The sequence below is a fragment of the Triturus cristatus genome, chromosome 1_2 (genome assembly GCF_964204655.1).
Source record: "Triturus cristatus chromosome 1_2, aTriCri1.1, whole genome shotgun sequence".
NCBI lineage: Eukaryota > Metazoa > Chordata > Amphibia > Caudata > Salamandridae > Triturus > Triturus cristatus.
In genome coordinates, this window is record NC_140580.1 from 543,723,532 (window position 1) to 543,748,388 (window position 24,857).

At 46.4% G+C, this 24,857-nt stretch overlaps 1 protein-coding gene across 2 annotated transcripts in view; it reads right to left on the reverse strand.

The window, feature by feature from the left end:
* The window catches only part of ZDHHC16 (zDHHC palmitoyltransferase 16), a 212,113-nt gene that overhangs the window by 14,310 nt on the left and 172,946 nt on the right, over positions 1 to 24,857 (reverse strand). For both annotated transcript variants that reach the window (XM_085606385.1, XM_085606384.1), the window contains one exon: positions 24,292 to 24,362. In XM_085606385.1, the coding sequence (XP_085462511.1) occupies positions 24,292 to 24,362 (71 nt within the window). The remainder of the gene's footprint in view (positions 1 to 24,291; positions 24,363 to 24,857) is intronic.

Below are 24,857 nucleotides of genomic sequence, written 5' to 3' on the forward strand. Positions count from 1 at the left end.
GCAGGCACACGAGACAGGCGGCGCTGGCGGCGGAGAGCACGGAAGTGGCCCAGACAGATGGGAAGCACCGGGCTGGCCCATCCACGAGGGAAAGGTAGCAACTGCAGAGGTGCCGGCTGAGTTGTGGGCTGAAGACCTATGCGGAGGGCAGGGGTGGACCCCGCGATACACTTGAAACTAGAAGGGGGGGCACACCGGAGGCCCGAGATAGATCTACGCAGAGCAGAAGTGGCCTAGGCGCTGCCCTCTATGCTGATCGGAAGGCTGCCCTCATCGGACTGTGGAGCAAGTGGTGAGTCGGGATAACCCTGCCTGACAACAACTGGGAAATAAAGGAAGCGGAGCAAAGCAGCGACTGGCCGCAGTGACGGCGGGGACCACTATTTACTGGATACGATTCCCGGCAGTGGAGGAGATCCGGGTTGGCCTACTGCAGTGGAATAGGAGAAGACCGCAAAAAACGTTTTCAGTGTGGCGATCCTGGAGCATGTGGGTTAGTTCCTGGTGGGACCATGATCACTGAGCCTGGTGGACGTTTGTTGGCTGCTAGGGCAGTTATCGTCACAATCATCAGAGATGCCGAAGCCCCCAGACGACCGATTTGACGCTATCCTGAATGCAATAGAACAATCTAGAGAGTCGATGGAAGCCAAGATGGATAAAGGTGCATTGGATCTTACATTGTTACACGCTGCCGACTGGAAACTTAAGGAACGTGTTACAGCTGTGGAGCAAGACATAGCAGAACTGAACACAGCCACAGAATTTCAGGAGAAGCAACAAAATTTGTTTGAGGCCAGAATAAGATATCTCGAGGATGACATGGAAGGCCATTCCGGGAGGAATAACATACGTCTGGTTGGGCTGCCGGAAGGAGCGGAAGGTCAAGATGTGGCAACATTCATGGAGCACTGGCTCAAGTCCATACTACCATCTACCACATTCTCCCCGTTCTTTACCACTGAAAGAGCGCACCGCATCCCGGGTAGGAAGCCGGTGCCAGAGCACGTCCACTCCTCTTTAAATTGCTGCACTTCAAAGATTGAGACTTGATCCTGTGGGAAACAAGGAAATTAGATGAGGTCAAGTTCGAGAATACCAAGGTCCTGTTCTTCCCCTGACTACACAATAAAAGTTCAGCGACAACGTGGGTCTTTCCTGCCAGTTAAGCAAAAGCTTTGTCAATTGAACATGTCATACTCACTGCTGCTTCCCGCAAGACTCCGTAAGGTTTTTGATAGGAAGTCTAGGTTCTATGACACACCGCAGAACGCTTGGGACTGGCTGGAGACTTTGGGGTAGTATTCGGGCAAAATTTGATACTTGTATAGCGCACTACTCACCCGCAAGGGTCTCAAGGCGCTTGTACGAATACCGCTGTGGAACCCATCCTGGCTTTCCCTGTGAGGCGTCCACTCCTGGGCACCCCCAAGGTGGAGGCCAGGCATCCTTAGCGTTGTGGGGGCCTGTTGTGGAGATTAAGCAAGCTATTGCCCAGAGTTGCAGAGTGGGACTCCATGATTGGAATAGGCACCGAGGCGAGAATTATCAGGTCCGTGGAATTTTTGAGCCCAAGACCCGCCGAGGCGGGGAATTGAACCCTGGTCCCGGGCTAGACCTCTGCATCAGGGTCTGCCGCTCTAATCATTGAGCCACACTTCTCCACCCTACAGGCATGTCAGGTGCTTGGAACAGAGAGGCAAGCGGAGAAAGTTTATGGCGGCGACAACCCAGGAAGCGGCTCCTGGGCCTCTCAGCAGCACCTAGGTCTGATCAGATTCAACGGGAGTGACAAGCAGTGATGCGAATCGCAGAGCAGTTGGCCGAAAATGTGGAGCCGGACGACAAAGCTGACACATCACTTAGTTCCTCAGAAGATGGGGGCTCGTCAGCGGCGGGACTGTCAGACATGGTTTCGCAGCGACTGCCCGTCATGCCACAGACTTCGGATGGTATTGTATGACACAGACTGGGAGTGGTGCTTGCATTACGAACTGCCTCATGAACTACCTTGGCACTGTATCCTTATACTATCTCACGGTATGATGATGCCTGCACATAGGGTATTACATTGGGGCCTTCACTCCGTTCCTGTGGGTTATTCTCTGCTACACATATCTCTCTACACACGAATATGGGTTGATTGGGGAATTCACAATGGCATGCCCTGCGCGGTTACACATCCCACACATTCCTCCCAACTTTTGGGAACCAGTAGGGCACGCGGTTCCGCTGCTGCTTGTCGAGTTTGGGAAACACCCTATGGTTTGGGGGCTGCTCTTATAATATTATTCCCCTAACCTGTTGGTTTCTTCCTTTCCCTTTCAATTGCAGGGGTCGCCTTGGGGACACAGGAGATGCTGTAATATATAGCCGATTTATACTCATAGTTACATGCACGGGCCGAGGTACATTTAACTTCTTACATGAACTGCTGCCAGGTTGGATCACACAATAATCACATGGAATGTACGGGGCCACCGCACGCCGTCCAGTAGGAATGCAGTATACTCTTATCTTAAGAGAGACATTGTGCGTATAGCGCTCTTACAAGAGACATATTTCAATGCGGTGGAAACCGCTAGATTACAGTGTAAGTGGAAAGGGAAAGTATATGCTACGGACTACTCCTTATTTGCACGAGGGGCCCTAATCTGGATTCGTCCGGTAACGCTTTTGCACTGGATGAGGTTGTTACAGACAAAGAGGGTTGATATGTGATCCTGAAGGGCAGTTTAGATGGACGCCATATTCTGCTGGGAAATGTGTATGCCCCTCATATTGACCAGGGTCAGTTTCTTAACTTGTCCCAAGTGTTGATAAAATGGTGTGAGGTTCCATGGTTAATTGGAGGGGACTTTAATAGTGGACTAGATACATGCATGGATAGATCCTTTCCTCCACTTAGGGGTACGACTGCCAAGGCCAATTCCATGGTGCTGAACGGATGGATGAGACCTGCTTGATGTCTGGAGACATCGCAATCCCGGTGTGAGGGCTTATCCCTTTTTCTCAGTGCCTCATGGTCTGCATGTCCATTTAAATCAATGTAAATAGTTAAGGCAACAATTTAATAATATAAACAAGGATAAATAACAATAAATCAACAAGGACCAAAAATTAATTGAAAGTAAAGACCAACTAAATTATTTACAAAAGTACAAAAATGTTTTATTCATGGTCAATTCAATAGAAAGAAAATTCAATCATACAATACCAGTCATGTCGACAGTCACACTCTAATATAATCCACATTGACATTGAAAAACAAAATATAATAGACGAACACTTGAACAAAAACGTATTTAGATATTTGTTTTAATAAACACACAATGTGGCACAATAACGTTTCACTGGTGTGTTCTATGTGCGTTTCGGCACTGGGGAAATGCCTTCATCAGGAAAGGCCACAATCAGACAACGGTGATATCCTGTTATCTCGGGAGTGATTGCCCTGAATTGTCTCTTAATAGTTTGACATAGACTCTGCTTTGAGCTGCTTCATTTTTAACTTGATATAAAATTCATTGAATGAGGACATTTCAATGGTAGATAATTCACGCATAAAACAGGGGTCAATGTAGTGATGATTGATGAAAAAGTGAGGTCAATGGTGAAGGATAATAGTATAGTCTTATGTGTATCTGTATGGATAAAATCGACATACAGATATATGATGATAGAAAGGAAGAAGCCAGAAATGAGGCGATAATCAACGTTCAACCGATGTATATGTTGAGATAATTTTTAAAGTTGCAACATGTGTGCCGAATAAGATGATCCTCCTCAAGCTTCGATAGTACGTGCGGACTATTGAGGCTTCTTCCTTTCTATCAACATATATCTGTATGTCGATTTTATCCATACAGATACACATAAGAGTATACTATTATCCTTCACCATTTATCTGACTTTTTCATCAATCATCACTACATTGACCCTTGTTTTATGCGTGAATTATCTACCATTGAGATGTCCTTATTCAATTAATTTTATATCAAGTTATGAATGAAGCAGCTCAAAGCAGAGTCTATGTCAAACTATTAAGAGACAATTCAGGGCAATCACTCCCGAGATAACATAATTTTACTGTTGTCCGATTGTGGCCTTTCCTGAGGAAGGTATTTCCCCAGTGCCGAAACGCGCATAGAACACAACAGTGAAACGTTATTGTGCCACATTGTGTGTTTATCAAAACAAATATCTAAATAAGTTTTTGTACAAGTGTTTGTCTATTATATTTTGTTTTTCAATGTCAATGTGGATTATATGAGAGTGTAACTGTAGACATGACTGGTATTGTATGATTGAATTTTCTTTCTATTGAATTGAACATGAATAAAACATTTTTGTACTTTTGTAAATAATTTAGTTGGTCTTTACTTTCAATTAATTTTTGGTCCTTGTTGATTTATTGTTATTTATCCTTGTGTATATTATTAAATTGTTGCCTTAACTATTTACATTGATTATTGTAGCCCTGCTTTAAGGAACTTTCATTATATCAGCAGGGGACCTCTTTCTTTACACTGCATGTCCATTTAGACAGATTTTTTAGCTCTCCATCCCTATTACCACTAATAACTGGTTCAGACTATTGGGGACGTACACACTCTGATCATAACCCATATTGTGTCACATTGGCCTGGGAAAACGGGATGCTAGTGTTCCTCCGTGGAGGTTACAGCCCGCAATTCTTGAAGACCCAGTCTCTCGGGATTCGATAGGGGAGACTATAGGCAAATACTTTGCATTGAATTCTGTGTCTGCCTCGCCCTCTTTGGTGGAATGGGCGGCCATGAAAGTCACGCTTCGTGGGAGGAGTCTGGGATTGGGCTGTGGGCTGTGAAGGCAGATAGAATTGGACCTACTCACAGTAGGAGAGAGCTGCTGGCGTTAGAATCTCAAGTGATTGTAGACGCTACAGATACTGTTCCCTTGTCCGAGGCGCACAGGAAACATGCTAAACTCTTAGAGCATCAGCGATGTCTGAATTTTGCAACACATTCAGCGTCGGCGCATACTAAAGAGGATATATAGATCCGCCTTGTGTGTCCCTGAGGTAGCGATTCAGGAGTTTATGGATGGCCTTTACTTTCCCATCCTACACCTGAGCAGCGTATAGACTTGGATGCCCCACTCACACTGGAAGAGGGTAGAGGTACAATGAGGTCTTTGCCATTTGGCAAGGTGCCGGGTCCTGATGATCTTCCCCACGAATTTTATAAAACATTCGCCGATCTCTTAAGTCCGCAACTACTTAAGGTATATACGGAGGCGCGGGATGTCCTCTCCCTCCCGGCCTCTATGGCAGACGCCACTTTGATCACACTTCTGAAGCCGGGTAGAGACCCCACGCACACACGAGCTTACCGGCCCCTAGCGCTGCTGAATGGAGACTATAAAATCCTAGCAGGTGTTCTGGCGGGCAGACTGGCACCCGTCATTCCGCATTTGGTCCATCAAGATCAGAATGGTTTTGTGCCAGCTCGAGAAACATCTCTTAATATTCGCAGGCTGTTCCGGGTGATGCACAGTGCTGCTTTGAATTGGCCAGCAGCTGGCTGTGTTGCATTGAACCTAGAGAAAGCATTCGATACGGTTGAATGGCCATATATGTTTGAAGTATTCCGTCGCTTTGGTTATGGGCCATACATTCTGAGCGCAACCAAACTATTATATGGAGCACCTGCAGTTCGGTTCCGTTTGGGGCTCTATTTTCTAGGCCCATATTGATTGGAAGAGGCACTAGACAGGGGTGTCCCCTTTTTTCCCCATTGACCTTTTCCCTGGCAGTAGAGCCACTGGCAATAGCGTTACGGCAATCAGCAACATCCTGGAAGTTACACCTAGGGGACGTTCTGCACGCGGTCTCGCTGTATGCAGATGATATTCTGCTTTATGTTAAAGACCTACAGGCAATTCCGCGGATTATCCCGGCAACGCTAACATTATTTGCTTCACTATCTGGACTGGGTGTGAACTGGGGTAAGTCTTGTCTGTTCCCCTTTACCCCTGGGACAGATGACCTGCACTGGGAGGTGGATGGGACATTGGTGACTTGGCAACCAGTGGCGTTCAGATACTTGGGTGTACGTATATACCACAATGATGGGGATCTCTTGGATGGCAATATATCCAGAGCAGTCACAGCATTAAAATCCCAAATTGAATTTTGGAGAACACTTAACCTCTCAGTCATAGGCAGGGTGGAAATGATAAAAATGGTGATGCTGCTACGCTTACTCTATTACTCTGCTAAGCTCCCGATCTACCTGCCAGCGTCTTTCTTCCATTCACTGGAGGATATTATATGGGTTTTATCTGGAACAACATGCGGTGCAGGGTAGCATTATCAAAATTGTACTTGCCTTGGTCACAAGGCGGGCTGGCTTTACCCAACATGGAGCATTAATATTTGGCGTCCCAAATACTCTGGGTGGCAAAATGGGTAGAGGAACTACATCTGGCAGAGACAGCGGAACACGTGCCCAGGTATACATTGGATAGTATTCTCCTTCTCTTTCATCCATGCAATAGAGCACAAGCATCACTTCCTCTTCTGGTGCAGATAGCTCAGAAATGCTTTCGCAGGGCATTACGCCTTACTAGGCATACTATACCATACGTGCATGCCATTCCATTATTAGGTATGCCGAAAGTGAGAGGACGAGTCAAGGTGACAGACCTCACGGACTGGCATGGGGTAGATATGTCTACACTGGGAGATCTATACATGGATGGTGTGATGCGGCCATTTCTCTCTTTGTCTGAGGAAGAGTGCGTCCCTCCAGGGCAGTTCTTGAACCATGCTTCCTGGATTGCCTTGCTGAGGCGACACTGGGGAAACATTTCGCAGGGGCCCCCCCAACACATCTCCTAATGCAGTACATACACATGATGGGTACGGGGCGACATCTAGTAAAATGGTTCATGGAATCGATTCGGGAAAACACCATGATGGATTTAGCATCATTGCGAAATAAATGGGAAACAGATATGGCACGACCATACACAGCCAAAGAATGGACCATGTTGCTGGAAAGTCCTAGACAGATCCCAAAAAATGCTCGTTTCAGGCTGATCCAATTTTATGTAGTGCAAAGAGTGTACTTATCCCTAGATAAGAGTAATAGATATTTTAATAGGATAGATGCATGTTGCCCACGCTGTAAACTGGTAGATGCTGATTTTCTTCATATGCTCTGGTCATGCCCCAAATTGCAAACGTATTCGCATGAGGTGATCTGTTCCCTCGCCACCTGCACAGATAGAGTTGCCGCAGGTGTGGGAATCATGCATAACGGGTCTATACCCTAGAAGTAAGACATATAAAGCCTCTTCCAGATTTTTAGACCTGGGCTTGGTGGTGGCTAAAAGACTTATCAGACGGCAATGGAAGGCAGAAGACCCCCCCCCCCACCGATAAAGGCATGGTTCCAATCTATGATAAACTGGGCAATGGCCAAAGCAGTTTCATTATTAAGGGAGGACACGTTAGGGCATCGTAAATACCCCATTTCTATGGCATGGAACGCAATGCTGTGCACGCTTCAAGGGATGGTAACTTCGGATGACCCGCCCGACATTCCTAACACTGACTACAGCTCTATTCAACACAAGTGTTATAATATGTCCTAAAATGTGATCTGAAATGTGTAGTATGTATTATGCACCTCAAGCCAATGTGTAAGTAATGTTATGATGATACAGTATGTATATGTTCAAATGTATAATCAGTAACGCTGCAACGATCACTGCCCGCTTGCCCCCATCCTTATGGGTTTTCCTGCGCTCTCTCCCGGTTCCTTGTTTGTTTGTTTTACAGTTCCAATGTTATCTATATGGCCGTTTGATCTCAAATTTGGTCGCATAGATGAGGTTGGAGTCATTCGAGTTGTATGTATGAAATTATTATGTACATGTACGATACGCTTGTTCTGTGTTCTAATAAGGAAATGTATCAAACTTAGAAGGTCTTTATTTTCCTGCTAGACTAAGGGTAAGATGATCTATGTCATGGAGACAGGCTGACACCCTTTATGTGTTCACATTATTTCTTTAATGTGCTGAATAATTGGTTTTGGAGATTGCCTACTGGTTCCTTTGAAAATGCTTGTCGAATATATCACATATGTTAAAATTCAATAAACAGATCAAACAAAACAAAAAAATACAAGATGTCTATTTTTGGGGAACTTAAAAATCTACGCAAAACTACCCCATGTGTAATGCACATTTGCAAAGATGGTCATCTCAGATCTTCAGGTGTTAGGTTTGTGGCAGAAGGGGAAAAGTAGTAGCTCTAGTTCCAAAGGCAGGTGGAAAGATACCTGTGAATAATTTAATGCACCTTTCCAAACGTGCATTAAATTAAATATCAGGTTTTTCGCCGACTGTGAAAAGTACAGGCTGTAGTTTGAAAACCTATGAATAAATTAGAGCAGACAGCAAGGTTTAGTCGAAAGACCTGAACCATGCGTTACCATAGCATATGCCTCCAGGTCCATTAAGGAAGGAACATCTGGGCAATACAATAAATATGTGAAACAGACTATTTCTCGATAAGGTACAATACTGTAGGCTGGTGTTACACTTACCAAACTATGGCTGTTTTTTTTCTCTTAAAGCTAAAGAAACAACTCTTTATTTGTTCAAGACTCTTGACCCCCCGCCCCCCAAGGTTTTGCACAAGATGCTTTTGCTCCTAAAGGAAAATGTACTTTAATGTTGTCTTGACTCCTATTCTCACATAAGGCACAATTGAGCAGTATGAAGGGACTGCTAACTCATATAGAAAGTTTTACAGCATTGAGAGGGCAGTACCCCTTGTTTTCTATTCATTTTTAATCCAGTGCAATATGAAGGGATAACATTTTATTTTGCATTAAACTTTGCTTTGCTTCATAGGTATATATCCCCTGGCACTCCTCTTTCCTGAGATGCTGTTGCATCATGCAATCGAGTCAAAGCAGACATTCATCAATTATACGTATTTTTTCAGGTCCCGGTGATAACAGAAGGGTTTAATAAGGATATGATCAAGGAGAATACAGTCTGCTTCACCGCTAAAAAACAGACACAATATTACGAGGGTTCTAATAATATTACGTGGGTTCTAATAAAGGCGGTTGCATGCTAGCACATTGCCTCCGCAGTCAACGAGCAGCCCAGGCAATGAAAGCAGTACTGGGAGAGAAGGGATCTGAGGTAATGGACGATGACGGTATAGTGGCGGCTTTCCGGCCTTTTTATGCAAATCTATACTGCGTCGAGTCCTCTAATTTCGCAGACCCCAGGGAATGTGGTGCAGTAGTCACCCCCCTTCCATCCAGCGAAGCAGATGGGCTGGAATCCTCCATACAGATTGAAGTGGTGATTTCTACTATTGCCTGCCTGAAGCCCCTGAAAGCGCCGGGCCCCGACTGCTTCAGCGCTCTTTTCTATAAGACTGTGTTGAGCTGGCTCCACTGTTCACTCGATTATTTAATTCCTTTGCGGACACGGGCACTTTCACGGCTTCCATGCTGCAAGCGGCAATCTCGGTCAGTTCAAAAGCGGGGAAGCACCCGGTGTTCTGTCGCTCATATTGGCCGATTTTCCCGCTATATATCGATGCAAAACTGTTCTCTAGCATTCTGGCTCACAGACTAAACCCTCTCATGCCCGGCTTGATCGACCCACATCAATCGGGCTTCATCTTGAATAGACAGTGCGGGACAACACCAAAAGGATTTGCCACTTAGTTGACTAAGTACACCGCTCTACGGAGGAGGCTTTACTGCTGGCAGTCGATGCCAAGAAAGCCTTTGACCGCGTGCATTGGTCGTATCTGTTTGCCACTCTGGAACGCTTCGGTCTGGGTGTCAGGTTTCGCAAATGGGTGGCAAGCGTCTACAGCTCTCCATCTGCTGTGATCAGAGTAAACCGAATACTCTCGTGTGACTTCGCAGTGGGGAGGGGGACCAGATAGGGCTGCCCTCTCTTTCCCCTGCTCTTCGGCCTGTACATGGAGCCCTTTGCTCAGGGACAATTCACGGGCACAGGGTATCCCATTCGGGGCTGACCGCCATTTAATTATCCTCTACGCCGACAATGTCATTTTCTCGGTGGCAAGTCCCCTGACTCCTATGCCGGATATCATGGAAGACTTGCAGGTCTTTAGTCCGGTTTCTGGATTTAAAATAAATTTGCAGAAGTCACAAGTCATGAATCTTACTACCACACACATGACCGTGGAAGCCTTGCGTGCCCAATTTGACTTCGACTGGGTGACGGACAGTGTAACATACTTAGGGCTGGTCCTTCATAAAAGTCTGGCCAAGACAGCGGAAGTAAACTATACTACAGTACTCTCTCGCATCTGAAAGGACCTTGCCCAATGGCGGCGTTTGCCCCTGATGTGGCTTGGGAGATTGGCCGTGGTTAAAATGAATGTCTTACGCCGGGGCCTTATATCTCTTCTAAACTCTTCCCCTACTGCCCCCACCAAACTCACTCTCGCACATACAAACTGAGATTGAGCATTTTATTTGGGGCCTGATCTCTCCCAGGCTGCAGAAGATTCTACTGCAGTGCAGTAAGGAGGGCGGCCTTGCTTTGACAAACATCACCCGCTATTTTCAGGCTTCGCTACCTCGTGGAATGGAACCGTCCTATGACCCATGGGTATTCATGGGCCAGACGGTGGCAGGCAACCATATCTGGAGGGAGGCCTGGTTACCCAAGTCGTCGCATTCCTGGGGACTATACTCCTCGCCAGTCACTCGCCCCACTATGCTAACTTGGGACAGAGTGTCCACACGGGCTAATCTTACAACATTTCCCTCTCCCATGTCTCCAACATTTTTTAACCCCGATTTCCCACCTGGGATGGATAAAAGGGCTGGCACGCGATGGTTGGAAGGCGGATGTAATGGTCTGGAGCACCTGTTCGACCTCCAGGGTCATATTCCCTTTGAACAGCTCCGGGAGGATTATGGCCTTGCAGGCTCTGATTGCTTCCTACATATGCAATTGTTGCACTGGGTAACTGGTCCCCTGACACAACCCATGGTTAGTAGACCGATGCTGCCATTTGAAAAGTGGCTCTTCTATAAAAAAGATGACCGCAAACTCATCTCTGAAACAGATATGTTCCTCGCTCAGGGCGCCAAGAGGGTTTGAACTGCGGGACAGGGACGGTGGGAGGGGGAACTCGGTCGCACCCTTTCAGATAAAGAATGAGAAGATATTGGGCTTTACAAATTAGATCTTGTTATTGTTTGGTTTGTGATTCTTACTCCTTCTCGTAAAAGGCAGACTATCGCCTCAAGCTGTGGATGACGAGTCCTTGGTTCATTGCCACGCACACGCGCATAGCGCAGCAGACTTTTTCTCTTGCGCACATTTTGCAGAGCCAGTACCGTTTAATGTCTCCTTTTAGCAAAAGCGGCCGGCCCAGGATGGGTTGTAGGTAGCATGCTGTGTCAACTAACTAATCAGACGGCCTCTGACCCATAGGCCCGCCTTTCTTTTCTGATTGTGCTGCATTCTCATGCTATGCGTGCTGCTAATAAACATTTATTTAATTCTAAAAACCAGATACTAACCGCAGATTCCTCACCTTTATAATATCCTCAGGCACCAGGCTGGCTTTTGATGAGGAGGAAGGGGACAGGTTGCTACCCTCTCATTACACCGATGATTTAATGTATGTAAAGTAAAATGTCAGTGGGATAGATACATTTCCTGAAATGGAGCTAAATTCCCCACTTAGAAAGCAACAGAAAAATGCACTTCATTTGCATCAGTGGTTCGGAGGGCAGCTGAGGCGCTGAAAATGGAGGTGCCCAAGATTCTTCCACCATAGCCAGCTTCATCTGAGCTGCTATTGCCATTTAATTAAATCCTTATTGATGCTCTTCTGGCTACTTGGTCTAAGCCTTGCTCATGGCCACCAGTCAGTCGACCTGTGGTTAGGCGATACAGACAAGCCCACCAATAACCTGGACTTCCCAACTGAGCAGCTAACACTGGACAGCTGGATTGCTCAAGCCTCGGCAAGTAATGCTAGTCATTTTTCCTTTGTAGCCCATCTTCCTCATAGGAAATTGAAAGAAATTGATGTTTTTAGTAAGAGAACGCTCTTCCACCAGTCTAGCATTTAAATCTAGTAATGCTGTGTGTCGTCTTGGAAGTACACCCATGCCCGATGGGACATGGCCAGCAACCTCTTGCCAGCTGTCCCGGAAGACCTCAGGGCATCACTAGCCCAAACTATATAGGATGGTCAGGATTCACCCATGCATGTACTTGGAGCTAGTCTGGACGCTACAGACTACATTGGCAGAGTTAGTGACACCAGTGTTGCGACGGCATTGGCAGAGCTATTTATACCAGTGTTGAGCTCAGGAGGCACATCTGAATGCGATCAAGCTGGTTTGCGGGAGACATGCAAGTGTTCTTGATGCACATGTTCTTCAAAGGCTCCAGGAGATTTTAAGGAAAAGATGTTTAAGCACTAGAAAAACTTAAAGATAGCTGCACCACAGCACAATCCTTGGGGTTATTGGTGTCAGCCACGCAATTTCTTCATCGATATAGGAAATTCAGAGGTTATTCTACGGAGCTTGCTTAAAGACAACATTAGCCCTCTCAACCTGTATGTAAAGCAACCAACCCAGTCCTTTGGAGGCCGAGGACGTACACTAACAGAAACCATCCCTTTCAGCAGGGACAATCCCACAATGCATCCTTCCCTGATGAGGGCTACCAAGCCGCTTTAATTTGCCCTCTCAGTCACATGCCTGACCGGTTGCGGGTCGAATACAGCATTTCCTTCCCGCCTGGAGACCCACAACGTCTGATTGATGGATCTTACAGATTGTTCACAGGGGCTATGTCCGGCCCTTCTTTTCCTACCCATCCCATCTTTCTCCCGCATTGGAGCAACTTTCAAAGAATTACTCTGCAATTCTGAAGCAAGAAGTCAACATTTTGTTGTCCAAAGAGGTCATTGAATGGGTGCTCGACTCGGAGAGAAGGGGATGATTCTACTCATGTTACTTCCATGTTCTGATGAAGGACAGAGGACTTAGGCCTATTTTGGACCTCTGTCCGTTAAACGCCTTTTTGAGGCAGGACAGGTTGAAACTGTTCAATCAGGCTCAGATCGCACAAGCTCTAGATCCAGGAGACTGGATGACATCCTTGGACTTGCAGCACATGTAATTCCATATACCGTCCTGCAGTTCAAGATGGGGCAGGAATACTATTAATTTGCCATGCTTCCCTTCAGCCTTACCTCGGTCCCTCAGGTGTTCACAGATGTGATGGCGGTTGTCACTGCTCATCTTTGAAGGTTGAGAGTACATGTTTTCACATATCTCTCTGACTGCTAAAGGTGGGCTCACCGCAGTTAACCATAGACCACCTTCAGAAGATGACTGCACTCAAGACTTCATTGGGTTTCACCATCAACAAGCTGAAGTATCATCGAGCCCCACTTAAAGACTTCCATTCATTGGGGCAACTCTGGACATGGTGGTATTCAAGGCATTTCCTCCACCACAGCTGGTTTGTGGCATTCAAGGTAAGATCCTGATGTTTTGGGGTCGGCCCTGGGTCTTGGTTAGACTGGCACTGAGGTTCCTGGTCATACTCCTCATCCTAAATGCCAGGTGGCAAATGCGAGTCCTGTGGGGGCACCTAAGATCCAAGTGGGCTCAGCATTAGGGATGCTCCACCTTCATCCAGATATTGCAGGAGAAAGATCAAGATCTTCTATGATGGCAGACAACACAGATCTGGCTTGCAGCAGGCCAATCTCTCTCCCACCCAGCTCCATATCATTCCTCAGGAGCTATGGGCGATCTGTTTGGTCCTGAAAGTCTTTTTGCAGTCCATCAAAGGGATGCTGGTGCAGGTCCTTATGGCACCATGACCACTCTGTGGTACAGCAACAAGTAGGGCGGAGTGGGGTACGGGATCCTATGTCAGGAGGCGTTACACCACTGGAGGTGGCCTGACAAGCAGAACATCTCCCTAACTGGCAACCACCTTCCAGGGTCTCTGAATGCCAGAATTTGCTGAACGAAGGTGTTGTCTGGTGGACCACAAGTGGCATCTTCATCCCGAGGCGGCACAGAGGGTCTTCAAGAAGTGAGGTACACCATGGCTGGGTCCGTTACGATCGACAACATGCAGGGTAAACAATTCTGCATGCTGGAATTTCCTCCAGGGCACATGTTATCAGATGCGTTCTGGTTAGGATGGAAAGAAAGACTCCTCTATGTATTTCCACCACGCCTCTCCTGCTTCGAGTTCTGAGAAAGATCAAGACAGACTGGGCCCATGTCATTCTTATTGCCAGTCACTGGGCCAGGAGAGAGTGCTACTCAGAGCTTCTGAGCATTTGTCCTCCATAAGGCATCCAGTTCAGGAGAATCTCCGTCCTAGCAACAGGCTGGAGTCTTACGTCCAAGTCTCCACAAACTACACCTCTAGGCGTGGATGTTGAGTGGTGGCAGCTAAATGCGTTAGACTTGCCAGTCGATGTGGTAGATGTCATCCATGCTGTCAGACACCCTTCCATGAACTCGATTTATGCTGGGATAAATTTGTTGCTAGGTGTGGTGTTTGAAACACTAACTCCTTTGCAAGCTAGACTTGTGTCCCTTTGTTTGTTCCTTCATTAGCCCAGCAAGACCATATGGAGGGCACAGTGAAAAATGTATTGTCAGTCCTAGCAACTGTTCTTTATTTTAGTCACCATTTATAATGCATTTTATAAGAGGCTGACTCATGTTTCCCTCAAACAGTCTTCACATTTGTCATGTGCATGCCCTTCGCTCTCATGCACAGCCATTCCTTAAGACTTTTGGCACTTAAAATTGTCTTCATCATTGTAATAACGCAGCATGAGTGAATTGCAGGTGCTTTCGGTACAATTGCTCCACACCACTTTCTTTCAGGACAAATTGGTACTGGGGACCAAGGCGGTATTCCTACCAAAGGTCATGACTCTTTTCCATGTTGGCCAACCGATCGCTCTTCCAGCAGTTTTTGTTTTTTGCCCCCTCTTAGTCCTCGAAAGAGCAAGAGAGACTGCATCACCCCTAAGGGGGTGCTGAGCTTGTACAATGACTGAACAATGGACCATTGTGTGGATGATCAGCTCTTTGTGGGATTTTCCGGTGCAAAGGCAAGGCAGTGCAAAAGAGGACCCTTTCAACATGGATAGTTCTGTGCATCAAAATCTGCTAGATACTGACCAGGAAGCAGCCCCGTGGAGGCATGTGGGCTTATTCCACCAGGGCCAAGGCTGCCACAATTACTTTGGCAAGTCTGTTCTAGCCATTTGCCAGGCTGCGATGTGTGAGTTAGTGCATACGTTCACAAAACATTATTGCCATGATGGTTGGGTCCAGTGGGAAGGTCACTTTGCCCGTTCAGTTCTGCTGGACTTTTTGTCCATGCCCAAAACTCTCCACCTTTGAGAGGTACTGCTATGGTATATATTCTAGAGGTGGGGAATCTGCAGTTAAAAGTATCCAACAGAAGAATAAGTTACTTACAGTTGGTAATGCTCTATCTGGTAGATACTCTAGCTGCAGACTCCTTACTACTCTCCCACCTCCCCGTTCTGTGGGGTGCTTCTTTACCATCCATGACGGTCCCAAGTTTGGAATCAACACAGTGCTTTGCACAATGTATTTTACGCTCCACATTTGAGGACTGAAGGAAAACATGGAAGAAACTGACGTTGGTGCTTAGGGGTGGCACATTTTCAAGGCCCCCTTCTGTCACTTATGGGGTAGTAGAGAGTCACAATATAGCCACATGGTGCTACTTACCAGCACGCGGCAGCAATGCTTAAGAATTCACCAAATCCACTCTGGCACTTGGGGATAAGTGAGGAATCTGCAGTAAAAGCATTCATCAGAATGGAGATGTTTAGACTTAAGACAATTAAATTCACAATACGGAAATGAAGTCAGACCACCCCAGTTCTGGTTTCGAGCGGTGAAGCTGTATGTATTTTCTTTGATCATATAGTTTTTTTAAAGCTTCCATTATGTAGCTGCCCCCATTGACACGAATTAGGACCGGAGAGAACATTTGATGAATGCCTAATTTCACTCGACTGTATGATGCAACCGAATCTCAGAAAAGAGACAGGCTAGTAAGGGATATATACTAATGAAACAAAGTTTAATTCAAAAATCACTTCATGGTGTGCTAGATTAAAAATTAATATAAATTGTAAAATAAGGCTGCTGACCTCTCAGTGCTGAGAAACGCTGACTGCTAGATAGTGGTTCCTTCATAATGATCAAGTTGTGTCTTATTTTAGAATAAGAGTCAACACAACATTAAAGCACATTTTACTTCACAAGCAAAAACCTCTTGTACAACCTTACAAAATAAAAAAATAAATTAATAAAAAGTCGCATTTCTTATGCTTTAAGAAAAACAGACATACTTTTGAGATTATAACATTAGTATTTTTCCTTATCCCAATAGTGGTTTGCTCCCCAAATTTATTACACCTCTCAGATGTTCCTTAATGGACTGAGAGGTGTATGCTATGGTAACATATTGTTCAGCTTTGTATGTTAGTCTGCCATTCAACATTTGTAAGTTCTAAATTATTCACAGTCATCCTGTTTTTAGAACTATAGCCTGTACTTCTCCTACTTCAGCGCAAAACTGTAGGTGGGAGATAAGCTGGACATAATCTAAAGGTAAGGTATCTGCAGTTAAGAGTATCGAGAAGAGCAATTTACTTTTGGTAACACTCTTCCTGGTAGAGACTCGATCTAGTCACAGATTCCAACTTTTCGAATATTTCCCTGTGGTCAGACTAGATCCGGAAACGTTTCAGCATTACCTCTACACACCAGTAGGTGGCGATCTGCGGCTCCCCACTGATGCCTTTCTGCTCTGGAAATGACTTGCAGAGCTTATACAAGCACCACTCTCGTGCACTTACATCAGTTACTGTTGAGACTGTCCGTGCGCCTAGACGCAGAGCCTCAAAAGCAAATTGGTGTAAGTAGTGTGCAGATTTCTAGACCTGGGTTCTTATTAATGGATAAAGTCCAATCACAGAACGGGGAGGTTGGGTGGGTTGGTGATTAATCTGTGGCTAGATAGTCTCTACAAGAAAGAGCCTTGGCAAAGCTAAGTTACTTGTTCTCATGATGGAGACTTCCAGCTGCAGATTGCTTACCGTTTGAATAGATACCAAAGCAGTATCTAGATGGAGATAAGTCTGTGAATGGACTCAAACCAGAAAGTTCTGCAGGACCGAGCTCCCGAAATGCCCTTCTTGGTGGACCTAACTTTCCAGACAATAATGCTTTGTGAACATATGGTGGGACGCCTATGTAGTTTTCTGGCAAATATCTAGGACAGGGATTCCACGTGCCAACATAGTGGTAGCAGCTTTGGCCCTGGTAGAATGAACACACACTCCTTCCGGAGGCTGCTTTTTAGCCAGTGCATAGCAGATGTTAATGCAGAGCATGATCCGGCAGGAGATGGTCCTCTTCTGCACTGCCTTGCGTTTTTCTGCTCCAGAGACCCCACAAAGAGCGGACTGTCCACCCTGTAATCTTTGATATGATCAATGTAAAAACTCAGCACTCTCTTGGGGTCCAAGCGATGGGAGTCTCACCTCCGCTATAGAGGGGTAAGGCAGAGCATAATAGGCAAGGAAGGTGATAGTTTGATAGACATGGAACAGCATCATGACTTTTGGTAAGAAGAATGCTCGCCTCTGCAGAACCAGTTTGTCTGGAAACAAGGTGGTGTAAGGCAAGTTGGCACACAGAGCCTAAAGCTCGCTCAACTGCCACACCAATGTAATAGCGATGAGAAACACTGTCTTGAGGTTAAGAAGCTGTAAAGAGGCTCGAATGGAGTGGACATGAGAAACTCATGGATCAAGTTATGGTCCCACTGTGGCATTACAATAGGATAGAGCGAGGAAATACATGTTGTAACCCTTTTAAATGCATAATATCTGGGACTTAAACAATTAAATCTGATCCAGCAACCAGAAAAAATATGAAAGGTACCCTTTAACTGTGCCCAGAGAAAAGCCGTGCAGGGCTAAGACCAAAACAAATAACAAAACCTCAGAAAGCTTAGCCTGGATGGAGTTATACCTGGTGAGTGGCACACCAAGCCATAAATTTGTCCCAATGACAGGTGTGTACAGTTTTAGTAGGACTCCAGGCTGCCAAGAGACATCAACCATCTCTGGAGAAAGGTTGAATGTGTTCAGCTGTCGCCGTTCAATTGCCAAACATAAAGGTAGAGATTGCGAAGGCCGGGTGCAGAACTCAGCTCTGCTGATGCGACAGCAGATCTGCTCAGTGGCAGCCTGGTCGGAGGACATATGCTCAAGCCCAAGAGTTCTGGACACCATACTCTCCGTGCCCAATCTGGAGTCACTTGGATGACGTGGGCCTGCTCTGTCATGATCTTCTTGAGAACTCGGGCAGGTGTGGTATTAGCAGAAAGGCATACAGGAGTTCCAAGTTCCACTCAAAGCAGAATATGTCTACGAGCAAGAGATGCCTTGTAAGCTGCAACATGCTGAAGTGCTGACAATGCTTGTTCTCTGTGGTAGCGAAGAGATTGCGCAAAGGTTCTTCGCAAAAGAGACCTTGCATCAGCTCTGGATGCAATTGCCACTTGTGATTCACTAAGCGGGGTCAGCTGAGTTCAACTGCCGCCCTAGCATTTAAAGAGCCTGCCAGGTGCTTCACCACCAGGAAGATCCCTTTGTGGCCCAGCTATGTCCAGAGAACAGGGTCTCATGGCACAGCGTCTGTGATCCCACCCCGCCAAGTTTGTTGCAATACCATATTGCAGTGGTGTTGTCCGTGAGTACCTGAAGCAGCCTTCCCTTAATAAATGGAAAGGAGGCTTTTAACGCCAAACGGATGATCCTCAGCTCCAGAAGGCAGATGTGGAGCAGGGACTCTGACGGAGACAAGAAGCCTCTGATCTCCCCCTCTCCCAGATGGCTGCCGCAACCCAGAAGCGATGCATCTGTCACCTCTATCAGCTCTGGGTGGGAAAGGGACAGATCTACCACAGACCCATTTGCGGTCCAGAAACCACCACTGCATAGCATAATATAACATAACGTGTATTTGAAAAGCGCACGATCACCCCCAAAGGTGCATCTTGGCGCTGAATAACAGATGTTTATTGTTACCCAACTCAATGGTACTCATTTTATCAACCTCAGAAAGGAGGAAAGGCTGAGTGAACCCGCCGGGAATTGAACCTGTGCCCATGATTTTGAACAAAGGCCCCTGCAGTAGATGCATTAGTCCACTAAGCCACCAGACCCAGCTGCAGATCTTGTGCAGTCTTCTCAAAAATCTGAAAGTGGTCAGAGAAGTACTCTTGATGTTCACCATGATACCATGTTACAGCATGCATATGCCACCATGTATTATACAAGTGCCCGTGGGGGCGCAACGGGCATTTGCGCCAGATGTGCGCTCCTTCGGGGCAAGTTGGTATTATAAAAGGGGCTGCAGACGCCTGTGTATCCCCTTCTGTAATACCGATAGCGCTGGTGCACATAAAGGGCCAGGGCCATCTTCAGAGGGCGTTCCCTCATTTGCATGCGAGTGTCGCCCCATGGAAGTGAGGGAATCTCTTTGCCTTTGCAGCTGCACCATATTATAGGCGCAAACGCAAAGAAGCTCTCAGGAGGCGCACCGTTAGTGTGCCGCCTGATTGCAGCCCTCTGGCGTGGGTATAGGGGGCCCCATGGACTCCCTAGACATCCCCTTGCAGGTGGATGCATTAACTCACTGCACCCGCCTGCAAGGGGATCGCTAGTCCCCCTTCAAATTGCAGGCGGGTTGCCTCCTACACGGTGAAAACACAGAGCGGCTTCAAAGTAGCTGTTCTGTTTTTCACAGGAATGCCCTGCCACCAGGGCAGCGCAAGTTTGTGGCTGCCCAGGGGTAAGCCCATTCACCATAATGCAGCGCATTTTCATTGTTTGCGGCAAATGCACCTTTTAAATTGTGTGCTCGACCAGTAGGATGCAGGAAGCCATTAGTCCCAGCAATCTCAGAATTGACTTCACTGAAATCTAGGACCGAGGCTGAAAGATCGGGATCATAGCCTGAACGTCCTGAACTCTCTTTCCTGAACCGTGCCTGTATTTGCTCTGATAAAGTGGGGCATCTGAGAAGATAGTGAACCACAAAGATTACAAGAGGTTCGCCATAGTCTGAGGTGGTTGACACTTGCCTGGGATGAGCCTGCCTTCAACAGCCAGTCGTCGAGGTAGGGGAACACTGGTACCTTAGACCTCCGAAGGTGTGCTACCACCACAGCCAAGGGGCATTGGTGAGACCAAAAGGCAGCACACCACACTGAAAATGCTCCTGTCGCATCACGAACCACAGGTAGCGAGGATGGGCCAGCAGGACAGGTATGTGGAAATACACGTGCTACAGGTCAAACGCCACCATCCAATGCAGAGAGCAGACAAAACCTGGGCCACAATGAGCATTTTTTATTTCTTTTTCTGGATGAAAGCGTTGGGAGGGTGCAGGTCTAAAATAGGATGAAGGCCTCCGTCCTTCTTGTGTACCAGAAAGTAGCGCAAATAACAACCATTAAGTACTTCTGGTGCTGGCCACTTCTTAACAGCCCCTTTGGCCAAAAAAGGCTTGCACTTCCTGCCTCAAAATGGAGAAGTGGTCCTCCGTCAGTCGCTGGGGTGACGGTAAAGGGTGTGGTGCAGAAGCGAGCGAGAGTAAGACATTTCACCTACGAATGATCTGCAGGAACCACCTGTCGGATGTTATGCTTGCAACCCAGGTAGAATCTTTGGATCCTGCCTTCCACCGTGTGGCTGTGCTCCCCTAAGGGCACGCTAAAGTGGCTTTGCAGGTGAGGCTGCAGTGGGTCAGTGGCCTGTTCACCTTTGCCACAGGGATGGTGGGCACTTCAACCGCGAAACTGCTAGGTCCTTGTAGAGGCTGGAGGTATGAGACAGGTCTACCAAATCCACAAAAGGAGAAGTAAGTCTGGTGTGATTGGATCTCTTTAAATTGCTTTAAGGGGAAATCAGCCTTGTCCTCAAACAGGCAAGTCGCATCGAACAGCATGTCCATAAGGGAGGACTGGACATCGCCTGAAAACTTGGTTGCTCACAGCCACGCATGGAGGCGAATGGCTACACTGGTGTAAATTTCTTGCATGATGGTGTTTGTGGTGTCTAAACCACAATGAACTGTGGACTTTGCCTCATCACAACCATCTTTGATGGCAAGGGCAGATCGGAGGTCTTCAGGGATACCAAGGAGGACTTCAGCCACTGAGTTCCAAAAGGCATGGAAATGGAGACCCAGGAGGCCGCTGACAGAAGGTCAGACTGTTGATAAAAAACGTGCTCCACAAATTTCTCTGTCCGTTTAGATTCCATATCAGGGGAAGTAGTCAGAAAAGTGTTAGTTAGATCTGTTCACAGACACATGCACCACTAACCTTTGGGTGAAGGGTGCTGACAGAAGAATGCAGGGTGGCCCAGGGCAGGACGATGGCATCTGGCTATTTTTCGGTGGGGGAGGGGTTACGAGGGGGCAGAGCAAGGTTTGGCCCATGCCCTCAACAAAGCATCAGTTAGTGCCTCATTTATAATTTGAGGGGCTCAGATGATATCTGCCCTGACTGAAGTACTTCCTTCAACATATTAGTCTTGACTTCCAAGGTGGGGAGCTGGAGATCAAAGACTTTGGCCACCATATTCATTACCATGGTGCAGGATACTGATTCCTCATGCCTGGACCTGGGGGTACGAGAAGATCAATTTCAGTGCAGGTATCAAGACCACTAGCCCCCTGCAAGTCATCATACTAACAGTCGTCTTGATAGGGCTGAGCAAACTCATCTCCACAGCATAATCACTGTCTGAGTCCATGCTAAACAAGCATTGGCATAGCCAATAGGTCTCGCCTTTGGGACCTTATAAGTGTTTAGCCATGCAACAGTTGCATGCGGCCGTGAAAGTGATCGCGATCAAGCATCAAAGCGGCCATGCAGCCGCGAAAATGAACGTAATCTCGGTAAAAGCAGGGCGCGCGCCCGCGCACATGCACTGTAGCTCTAGGCTGGCCTGGTAGCACTTTTTGGAGCCCTCTCAATAAGTCTCGCCAGACCAGCGCATGCGCTGGGTCAGGCGACACCTAAAAAGAAGTGTAAGGTATGTGTTCTCTCTTGTGGTGGCAGCAGGGGAAGCTTCTCAACAGTTATGGGCCACAGCTTCGGCTGAGGTTGGCCAGACGCTGACTCAGAGTCGGAAAGTACTATGGGTATCTCCTCGTCCAGCGTCGATGGATTCGCCAACAGTGTCAAAGCTCCAGGGACCGGCGTTGATCATGGCTCCGAAGGTGGGGTCAGGATCGAAGGTGTTGTGAAATGGTCGGAGGTCCAACTGCACCAAGGGCGAACCTGCCAATGGTACTCCAGATGGAAGGGCTTTCTGCTCTTTGGGGCTTGAAAACACATCAGAGGAAGTCAGCAAGGATCCAAAAAGCCAGAGCACCGCAGTGCTAAACTCTTCAATCTGTTGTGGAGAGGCTGGTGGCCCTGGAAACCCAGGTTGTGCTGGAGCTAGCTGCAGGATCGGCATCAAAGGTAAGTGATTCTCAGTCAATCAATCAGGATTTACACAGTGCGGCTAATCACCCGATAGGGCATCCAGGCGTATTTGGAAGCGATAGCCAAGGCACCACCCCTGTGCCTACTCAGTCAAATGCAAGTTGGAGCAGAGTCCTTTATGATTCTTTCATGTTTCTTCTTCAACTTAACCATAGATATAGATTGCAACAAAGACCGAACTCCTCAAGTGAGAATGAGAGCATGACTGGACCTTGACCTGAACCCTGACAAACCATTTTGTCACAAAGTCTTCTTGTGCTTGGCAATGTGAAGCTTTGCCTAGTGGTCCAGGAGGGCCTTTGGGTTCATCGACGTGCAGTCACTGCAGGCCTTAGAGCCTATATAGGCACTGCACATCATTTCCAGAGTGCAACGGCATAAGTGCCACATGGCGCCATCTACCAGCATGCAGTGGTAATGCTGAAAAGTTTTAGGGTCCAGTTTGACGACTGGGGAATATTGAAAAGGTGAGCAATATACAGCTAGAAGTCTCTATCAGAAAGAGCGCTAGCAAATGTAAGGAACTTGTTCTACAGTGGTACAGGGACATGTAGTGGGAGGACCAGTGGGTGGAAGAAGTGGTCTACAGACCAAGCATTTGATAGTGGACTGAAGAGATCCTGGTCTCTACTACCAACAGAGCCACTGCACCTTTTTATGAAATTCTAAGCAATTAGTTTAATCTCCCTCTGCTTCTTATTCATCATCCAAAACAGATTAACAGAAACTGGCGATATGAAGGCATTACTTTAAGTAGTATTACAACTGAAATCCATGCCTCTTCCAAATATCCTCTGTTGGAGAGATCCTTGAAGGTTTTTGTTGAAATGTTCATGTTTGGACACTGCTCTAACTTTAGGTCAAACAATAGGGCTGTAATTTGAACAATGGAACGGAGGGAAAGCAATGACGTTCTGCAGTCCAAGCAGATTTTGTCAATGAGTGTTTAAATATGAGCATACAAGTGTTTAAATGTGAGCATGCAGTGGTGAAAGCGGATTCTGGCTTCAAGTTATGGCACATGCAAAGACGTTTTAAGGCATGGGCAAAGTGGGCTCTGGCCCAGGGCCCCCGGCTTACAGGGGGGCTCCCAATAGACCCACCTCTGTTCTGTAGAGTCTCGCCCTGATTACCTTGAATAATTCTTAAAAAGCTTGTTGCAAATTGCATTTTCCTTTAATTTATTTGTAATCTGGGTAATGTCTGAAAGTCAATTACAGACATATTGCAGATAAAAGTTGTGTGTTTGTTTCATGCAGCATTCATAAAAAATGTTTCTTTTAGATCCAAACAGGATCTCACTTGTGAGAAATGGGAGGATTTCACGTATGTAGTAGTATTAGTGAGCTGCTGCTGTGTTCAAATATTGAAAACATACATCACTATCCCTGAATATTAACTATAAACACATTTAGAATTTGAACCAGTGTGTCTGTGCACTGTTTGTGATCTGGCCAAAGACGACATGAGGGAGCTGAAACTGGTCATAAATTCAAAGCTGATCCACGCAGGGGCCCCAAAATATGTTTGGCCCAGGTCCCTCAAAATCCTTCGGATGTCCCTGGGCACATGTTCAAACAAGTATCAGGCGCCACATACCTTTCTGTCTCTACTCCCAAGAAAACCCTCCAGTTATTGATGCTGCCATAGCTGTATGGATTCTGGAACACCTGCAGCCAGAGACAGAGCACAGTATTAGCCTTCTTCCACCTGACAGCATCTTTGATCATCTGTGAAAGCCCCCAAACACAGCGAAAGGTGACGGTAATGCATAACCTTTTACTTTAGTCTACTGGCAACAAGGATGTATGATCATTTTCAAAAATCTTTTCCCTTCAATGCATTCTTAAAAAGTGACAAATGCCCTGTAACGTTTGTCAGAGTTTTCTCTATATAAAATACACATACAAAATGTATGAATACTTATGGAAGGTATCTAAATATGCAATGTATATCTCAATGCTAAGCCCATAGGAAACTGAAATAATACATCTTCCATCATACGTTAAGTTACTTCTACCAAGGCATGCCCTATTAGACTCCCGTTCTATTCTGCTAAGTCAGTGAAACTCAATTCAAGTCTATGAAAAGTATGTCACACTAAGTAACTGGCAGCAATTTTTATTTCAGTTTCTAACTTTTATAGCTGTAGTATTTGTAAAACA